Below are 9,477 nucleotides of genomic sequence, written 5' to 3' on the forward strand. Positions count from 1 at the left end.
TGTCGGTGTAGTCAGTAATACTTGGAATGGCCTTCCTACTTCGGATCGTGCCAGTGCTTCTTCTTTATGCTGCGTGTCACTTCCACTTCATTCATCAATCATTCATTTCATCTTGTCATTACAATGCCGGCATTTCCCCAACTGATGGTGAACTGAACATTTTTGGACCTTTGTTGGTGTGTAGTGTACTCTTTCACTCTCATTTTTTTTATTGTGGTTTGACCCCTTCTGTAAAAATGAGCAGACCATAGAAAAGAAAAGTGCTAACTATTTAATCAAGAGTGGAAAAGGATATATTTTTTCACTGAAGTTTGATCAATAGTTGTGTGTCTCATATGGCAAGAATACTACGTTATGAGGTTCTGGCATGCCCGTGTGTCAAATTTTAGGACCAATTGTGGCCTGTGAGTCAAAACGTTTGCCCACCCCTCGTCTAGATTCTTGTGGTGAGTCAAAACAAGAAAACGGGGCCTGAGGCCCATCAAGCCAATCTCTCCATTGCGACAGACCTCTCTTGACTGCTGATAGCTCACGTCTCTGACGTCGTAATTTCACTCTGCTAGAGTGAGTTTTTTTTGACAGGAAGGCGCAAGAATGTAACTTCCCATTTGATAGATTTCTCTGCGAAAGAACTGCCCCCGACCCCAGAATCAAATGCCTCAACCTTGACCACAAACTAATGATTGGGATTAGGTATGGTGAGGATAGGCGTTTAGATTAATTTTGTTTCTGGTTTTTTAAAAGTGAGCTCACAAGCCGGGTCCCACAAAAATGACCTGTTCAGCGAGGTCAGGCTCTGCATGGTTTGAAGCTACCAATACTTAAATACCTTGTGAACTTGCAATAAAAGTTAGCAAACCCAAGATACCTTTGCACTTTCCTCCGCAATGTAGGAATGGGGTACGTGGCTTTGGCTTCCATCTTACAGGGGTCCATTCTAAGCTCCCCGTTGGCTAAAACAAATCCCAGGAACGATAAGAACGAATAGTGAAATTTGCATTTCTCCGCCTTTATGTCAAAGCCATTATGCAGCAGCAGCTGCAGGACTGCGCAGACATGTCCCACTGAGTCTTTTCATCTGGGGGAAAAAAATCAACATGTCAAGATAAACGAAAACACTGATTTTGAGCAGATCACGCCACACATCATTGACAAAACTCTGGAATAGAGCCGGTGCGTTCTTGAGGCCGAAATGCATTACCAAGTTCTCGTATTATCCAGTAGGTGTGTTGAACACTGTTTTCTTCTCGTCCCTCTCCTGAATGCTGACAAGATGGTAAGCTTGGTAAATTTCTTGGCCCCCTCCAGAATTTCAAAAGCAGTGGAAATGAGGGAGAGGGCCTCCCAGTTTTTCACGGTTATGCTGTTGAGTTCCTAATAATCAATGCAGGGCCACAGGATCTTGTCCTTTTTCTCCACATAAAAAAACCCTGTCCTGCCAGAGATGACAAGGATTGGATGAGCCCAGCGGCCAATGACTCCTCCTTCATGGCTAGGTGTTCCGGGCCTGAAAAAGAGTAGAGTTTCCCAAGACGTGGTGAGGATCCGTGGAAGAAATCAATGACACAATCGTACGGTGTGTGAAGGGGCAAGAGACCTGGCTCTCGCCTTGGAAGAAAAAACCTCCTTCATTTTGACGTATGCAGCTTTTTGTAACTCCTGCCATGAAAATCTTCTCAGGGATTTGTTTTCGAGAAGAACCAGGAAGTGACGTAAAGGACAGCGGCGCCCCCTCGTGGACTCGTTTGATTCCATTAGTTTTACCTCCGGGAAGGTTGCTCGTTGTTCCTTCGTGTTAGCCAAAATGCCAGCTGCTTGTCTGTTTTTAGGGCGAAGGCAATGAGGAATCCAGGTCCTCTGGCAAGTCAGTCAGAACTAGCTGGTCCTTGACAGTGGGGGAGAGGCCCTGAAAAAATGTATCTAGCAACGCCCTGTCATTCCATTGACTACAGGTTGCTAGAATCTGGAACTCTATTGCGTAGTCCGACACCCTGCGTTCGCCTTGCTGGAGCGTGAGCAGAGATCTCGCAGCCTTAGCTTTCGGGGTTACATACTGGAATACCTGTTTCAACGTCCTCTCAAAGGATACCGACGACCAGCAGGTGACCGTGTCGTGGCTCCATTCGGCCATGGCCCAAGATTCCGGGCGTCCCATCAGATGGGAAACGACAAACGCTATTTTAGCCCTTTCGGAAGCTCAAAATATATTGATGACTGCTTCGATGTTCTCGGAGTTCCCCAAGAACTGTTCTGGGTGGGGGAGAGGTGGGCAAGTGACTGCGAGCGGTCCTGTTGGCGTGCCTGGATCATGGCGGTTTGAGCGTTCTGTGCCTGCCTCTGGGGTTGTGCTGGCAGCAGATTGGTCTGGGGAAGAGCCGCGCATGGATTCCAGCTGCGAGATTACCTGCTGAAACATGGTTCTCTGTTGCTCCAAGAGCTTTCCAAAGGCAGCGAATTGCTCCTCATGGTGAGCCAGACAGTGTCTTTGCATCTGGAGAGCTGTGTGCACCGTGTTGGGGTCGGCTGTCTCTATGTTATTGGGTGGATCATTCTGTCAGGAACAGGTCACGTATTTGGAACCAAAATGTATGACTCACAAGACCAGGTACAGTTCGGGGATAGTCTTGGAGCTGGAGCATATTCCAGTAGTCATCGGGCTGGAGGCAGGATACATCCTGAACTGGTTACCAGCCAATCGCAGGGCACATAGAGACAAACAGCCGCACTCACAATTACACCTATGGGCAATTTAGAGTTTCCAATTAATGTTGAATTGTTTTTCTGATGTGGGAGGAAACCAGAGTGCCCGGAGAAAACCCATGCAGGCAGGGGGAGAACATTCAAACTCCACACACGGGGGAGGGCTGGGATTGAACCCGGGTCCTCAGTACTGTGAGGCCAGATTTCCAACTGCGCCAATAATAATCACAATAATAATAAAAAACAAAAAGTTGACACCACCTCGAAGCACATTGTAACAACTGTACCTGAAATAATGTGTAACGATGTATATATTGGCTTCTTGTAAACCTTTTGAGTTTCAAATTTTCTCAAGATCCAAACCTTTGGATGATACCTACTCTGACAATTATAAAGCAAAATATAATACTTTTGAGTTCAAAGAAAGTAATGTAATTATAACATACTAGGGCAAAAAATGAAAGAAAGAAAAAACTGATGAACAAAACTAAGCTAGACTTTATTTCACATTATGCAGTGACATATTTTAATGTGTGGCAGCATGGTGGCTGGCCTCACAGTTCAATCCCAGCCTCGACTGCGTGGAGTTTGCCTCTTATCCCCCGTGCCTATGTGGGTTTTCTCCGGCCACTGCAGTCTACTCCCATATCCAAAAACATGTATTAATTGGACACTAAATTGCCTCTAGGTTCGATTGTGAGTGTGACTGCTGTCTGTTTCTATGTGCCCAGCGATTGGCTGGGAACCAGTTCAGGGGGTTCCCTGTTTCCTGCCTGTTGACCGCTGGGATAGGCTCCAGCCCTCCCACAACCCTTGTGAAGATAAAGAAAATAGACGGATATATTAATGTTGTGGTAAACTTTATCCAGTTTTCCCAATGTCTCTCAAACCTGTCTTTTTCTTCCCTCAAAATGAAGATATCTTGGATCACTTTAATCCAATCCTCAACTGTGGGAGTTTTTTTTTTTTTTTTTATCGACCAATTCCTTGTGATAGCTTTATTGCTTCCTCATAACAAAAACTGGATATGTATCCCTTTTCTGGTCCCTTTAAAGTGTTAATCAACAAGCTTCTTCTTTTCCTTTCGGCTTGTCCTGTTAGGGGTCACCACAGCATGTCATCTTTTTCCATCTCAGCCCATCTCGTGCATCTTCCTCTCTAACACCCACTGTTGTCATGTCTTCCCTCACAACATCTGTCAAACTTTTTTTTGGTCTTCCTCTTGCACTTTTGTCTGGAAGCTCCATCCTCAGCACTCTTCTACCAATATACTCACTCTCTCGCCTCTGGACATGTCCAAACCATCAAAATCTGCTCTCTCGAACCTTGTCTCCAAACCATCCAACTTTGGCTGTCCCTCTAATTATCTTATTTCTAATCCTATCCAACCTGCTCACGACGAGCAAGAGCCTCAACCTCAATGTTAATCAACAAGGAAAAAGTTTCAAATTTTAAAGGAGTCGTGACTTTCATGATATTCTCCATAATTAGTTTGTCTTACCAGTATTTTGAAATGATTGGAGAGTCCCAGAACACATGCAGATGTGTTGCTTTATTCTCTCCACAATATCTCGAGGTGGTACTTACACCCGGGGAGATCCTCTGAGCTGGAGCTAAAAAAAAAAAAATGCAATTGTCGAATTGTTGTAGTGTGCACCTTTCATAGAGATCACTGTGTATAATGAGCCCCTTTTCAGCCCATTGTTTGAATTTTACGTCAAACCCATTGGGTGGGAAATCTGAGTCATATCCGACCCATTTTATAATCCAGAATGGTTCATTATCTTTGTTTTCATTGATCCTTCTATGTCAAATCTTGATGGTCACTTCTATTAATGGATTGGTATCTTAAAAACTTGACCAAGCCTGTGCCCCCAATAATTGTTTGTCATGGAATATCACTTCAAATCATACATTCTATTTTTCCATTTTGCTTTGTAGAAAGGGTTACAAATGTCAACTAGAGTTTTTTATCTGCACCGCTTGATAATAAAATTTTTAGTATTTGGAAGAGCGAGGCCTCCCTTGTCTCTTGGTAGCTAGAGAGTCTTATAATGAATTCTTGGTCTCTTGCTCTGCCAAATAAATCTTATTAATTTGTGTAATTCTTAAAATGTCCCCTTTGGGAGCTCTACTGCTATGTTTTGAACAGATAGAGTAGCCTTGGTACCACTTTCATTGTTATTGTTTCCACCCTCTGTGCTAATCCTAGTAAACGAAGCAGCTTCTGCCTAGTTAAATCAGATTTCATTATAGAAATTAAAGGGTTATAGTTCTCCGACGTAAAAATTTATAGGAATGTTCACCCCTAAGTATTTGTTTTTTAATTCCAATTTACATTAAGTTCTTCCCTGATGGACTGGCTAGGGGAAAAATTGAATGACAAAATTGGAGTTTTGTGCTTATTCAATTTCTAACTTGCTACTAGTTGTAATTCTGGGAGAGATTTGGATGCTTGCCCCAAAAATATCAGAATATCATCAGCAAACAAAGCAATTTCATGTTTTTTTTTTTCATGTTCAGTCACCTTGATGCGCTTAATCCTCTCATTCTGTTTAATCCACTGACTCAGTGGCTCTGTAAAAAGAGCAAATAAGAGCGGTGACAAAGGGCAACTCTGACAACAACTCCTCTCTAGTTCAAAGCTATTGGATAACCCTCCATTGAGCCGTATTTTAGCAGTTGGTGTATGAGATAGGGCTCGTATTGTCTTAGTATACTCACAATGGAACTGGAAACTCTCTAGTATCTTATCTAAGAAAACCCAATTGACGGAATCAAACGCTTTCTCTGCGTGTAGCATTAATAATAGGACAGCATCTAGTTTGTTCTTATGTATTACCTTTAGTCTTCTCCTGGCATTGTCTTGTGTTTGCCTTTGTTTGATAAAACCTGTTTAGTTCAACTGAGTAATATGTGGGAGTATTATTTAAAGGCGTTTTTCTAAAATTGAAGTGAAGATTTTGTAGTCCATGTTGAACAAGCTGATTGGCTGATAATTAGAGCAGTTTGTTGTATCTTTACCTTCTTTTGGTATTCCTGCAATAAGAGTTTCTCTCCAGGGTGGATGGATTTCTCCTTTCCTCAAGACCCAGTTGAATTTTTTGGAAAAACACTGGGAATAGCAAATCTTTAAAAGTCTTGTACCACTCCCATGTAAACCCTTCAGAACCTGGGGTTTTATTGGGTTTTAATCTCGAGATTGCCTTTTGAAGTTCACTTATAGATACATCAGCCACTAATATTTTATTCTGGTGTTTTGTGATTGTTGTGACGTGGAGTGGTAGAACCAGAGATTCAGGTGAGTTATCCCCTTTACAGTCCATCTGTGCATAGAGTTTTTGGTAATAGTTTTCAAAGCTATTTGTATCATGAAATTTGTGTTTTATTTCTTTAGTAGTTGGGTCTTTACTTTTGTGTATTGGTCTCTCTGCTTGCTGTTTTCTCAATATATATGCAAAAATTTTGGATGCTTTACTACTTACTTCATAATAACACCGTTTTATAAAGGTTTGTCTGAATTTCTGTGTCGTGAAGTTCCGTAGTCAGTTTATTAATTTCCCAGATTCGCTGACTGATTTCCTTTTGGATGTTGTTTTGGGTTTTTTTCCCCAGGTCCTCCAATTCTTTTTCCAATTTTTTCAATGTTCTTGTTTTAATGTCTTGTGAAGTGCCAGTTTAGCAATGATCTTCCATCTCAAGACAGCTTGACCTGTATCCCAAATCATGAGAGGGGAGACTTCCCCCGTATCATTCTCTGACAGGTATAATTTAATGTCTTCTTGGAGTTCTGCTGTCATTTTCCCTTTAAGTACATATAAATTCAGCTTTCAAGAAAACACGTTTTTACATTTTTTAAAATTTTTTTTATTGAAGTCCAAATAAACTGGGCTGTGGTCTGAGAGATCCAATAACGCAATTTTATATGACTTTACAAAAGTAATATTTTTGCGATACATTAAGAAATAATCAGTTCTCAAATATGTTTTATGTGGTGGAGAATAAAAGGTGTAATCTCTGGCCTTGGGTTTAACTCCCTCCATACATCACAAATACCCATCTCTCGTAATCTTTTCCACTTTTTTGTGTATGGTGTTGTTTTGAATATTGTGAATTGAAAAATTTCACCATTGTCTCAAATTGAACTTCCTGTTTTGAGGTCATTTTTATGACCTCATAGGAGCCAGATGTTTTTTCGGCTCAGAGTGGAAGACTCTACATGTGGTTGCCGGGAGAGGGCCCTCCTTTAGGTATTCCGAACAGTCCATATTCTGTAATTACTCGGATCTTCCCCGATCCTAGATGTTTTGTAATTAGTGTTATAAAAGTAACCCAAATCTTAGAGTGATAGTGATTTTTTTTATTTTATTTTATTTTATTTTCTATTTATAGTTTGTCCCCCAATCCCTATCATGTTGCCTCCTTACCGTAAACATTTCTTTTTCCCAACAAAATACATTTACCGGTCAGTCTGTCTGAAGGTGTCCAGTTTCTTTTTAAAACCCTCCCGTGGCGCCTCGGCTTACAATAGTCCTTCCTATCGAAACTGCTCCACATTAGATTGTTGACTCTGTCAGTCCAGGTCGCCGAAGGTTGATATATCGCCACAGACAGGTCTTTCTTCACCATGTCTTTCGTACCCTTTGGTGAGTTGTACGAGCATGTCTCTCCCTCGTAAAACTCCCTCATTCTCACTGAAAAAGGAGTTTGAAAGCAGATATTGTTCTCCTGAAGCACCCTCTTTGCCTCTGCGTACTCCCGGCGCTTCTTGAATATCTCCAGTCATGGTCCACAAACACTTTTTTACCTTGGTGTAAAAGTCCTCTCTTTCGCCACACTTATTTCAGGATTTCCTCTTTAGTTTTGCTCCTTGAGAATTTCAGGACAATGAACCACAGTGGTGCGTCTGGCGGGGGTTTTGGTTCCAGTGCGCGGTGAGCGGGTTCGATCCTCAGCTCTTCAGAGCGTGGCAACTCCAAGTGTTCTTTCAACAGATTCTCCACTATCATCATCATCAATGTGGAATTGTTCTCTGACCTCTCCACTACACCATGAATTCTTAAATTTTCCCATCTTATCATCATCATCTTCCACCCTCTTGGTCAGTTAGCATATCTTGAAGCTTGTATATTTACCAGCTCCCTCCCAGCTTCCTCGAGTCCCTGCACTCTTTCCTCTGTGTTTCCAATTCTCTGTTCAGCTTTATCCATTCTGTTGTTTGTCACCTTGATGTCCTCTTGTATTCCTCGGACACTCTCCGCACTTTCACTCTGAAAATCTCTCTGTTCTTGCACTATGGTTAGCAGGTTAGCCATTCCTTTGTGTTTTTGTAACTTTAGCTCCTCTGGGTCTGAAAGACGAGCGCTAGCGCTTCTTCAGCTGAAGGGGTTTCTTCTGTTGTCTATGGAACAAATTTCTTCTTTTGTTTGGGCATATTATAAATGCTTCTTTGTCTTCTTTAATTCACATACACCCCCCACTCCCAAAGTATATGGCGTTAATAAACAAAACTTTATCAGAATGGGGAACTTATTTTGCTGCCTACCGCATGGCTGCTCAACCAGAAGTCAGTCCCATTCTGGTGACAGTTTACATTATTTTCCCAAAGATCCAAGCCTCACAAGACTGGGTCAGTTTTGTGCAAACAAAGAGGGTGATTTTTTCCAAACTGAGAAGAGCTTTTGTTAAAAGACAAGTTGCAGAGGTATGTTGGTAAACGTTTGTTTCGTGAAAACCTTGAACAGTATTGACATGGTTGAATTAAGGCAGCATATCTCGTTCTTGGGGAAAAATATAAGTTGTATAATGGCAAATGGTTTGACCATTCTAAAATGGCAAAACAAAAAACATATAGTATAGAAACCTTTTATTATTTAACAATTTAATGACAGTTATGCACAATTTAAACAAACAATCCCCGTGACTCCATCCCTAACAAACAGTATCACAAAGAAATATTTAGCTATTGACTAGTGCAGGAAAGCTTGTGTTCTGATGTGTGCAGGGTTATTAATTTTAATAAAATATTATGGAGCATTAAATAGTTGCAATGGTGAGTGTGGTAAGGAAGTGAAGAAATGGGTCCAAGCAGGTTTGAACAGATGGTGGAAGGTGTCTGGTGTGTTATCTGACAGAAGAGTTTCTGCTAGGATGAAGGGCAAAGATTATAGGCCACCCATGATGTATGGATTAAAGATTGTAGCACTTAAGAGACAACAGGAAGCAGAGCTGGCGGTGGCAGAAATGAAGATGTTCAGGTTCTCTCTCGGAGTGAGTAGGTGGGATAGGATACGAAATGACCTCATTTGAGGGACAGCCAAAGTCGGATGTTTTAGAGACAAGGTTCGAGAGAGCAGACTTAAAAATATTAGACACTTCCTATCACTAGTATATGCACCATATTTCTACACCTATCCATATACCCAAATATCCACAGCTTTAACTGGAAGAATAGAGCATCAAAAACAATTTGTCAGATATTTTCATGTTTAAAGTGTAGTTAATCATTTTAGATTGTTCGAATCTTCCAACAATTGTCCATCTCTCTACAGGTGATAAATTCATGTACAGAAGTGTGGCAGAATGTTTGTCGGGACCTGGGCTGGAGGATTGATGAGTCCATTCAGGATGCATCCCATTGGAAAGGTGTCTACATTAAGGCTAAACTGCGTATGGTACAGCTGAAGGATCAGAAGGCCTTTGAGACTTCCTCACTGATTGGCCACAGTGCTCGTGTGTATGCTCTCTATTATAAAGATGGTCTACTCTGCACAGGTA

General features: G+C 41.5%; 1 protein-coding gene across 10 annotated transcripts in view; it reads left to right on the forward strand.

Moving 5' to 3' along the window:
• Positions 1-9,477, forward strand: part of fbxw2 (F-box and WD repeat domain containing 2) — a 121,123-nt gene that overhangs the window by 33,792 nt on the left and 77,854 nt on the right. For all 10 annotated transcript variants that reach the window (XM_061800578.1, XM_061800581.1, XM_061800575.1 and 7 more), the window contains one exon: positions 9,252-9,474. In XM_061800578.1, the coding sequence (XP_061656562.1) occupies positions 9,252-9,474 (223 nt within the window). The remainder of the gene's footprint in view (positions 1-9,251; positions 9,475-9,477) is intronic.

Source organism: Syngnathoides biaculeatus, chromosome 17 (genome assembly GCF_019802595.1).
Source record: "Syngnathoides biaculeatus isolate LvHL_M chromosome 17, ASM1980259v1, whole genome shotgun sequence".
In the NCBI taxonomy this organism is placed as follows: domain Eukaryota; kingdom Metazoa; phylum Chordata; class Actinopteri; order Syngnathiformes; family Syngnathidae; genus Syngnathoides; species Syngnathoides biaculeatus.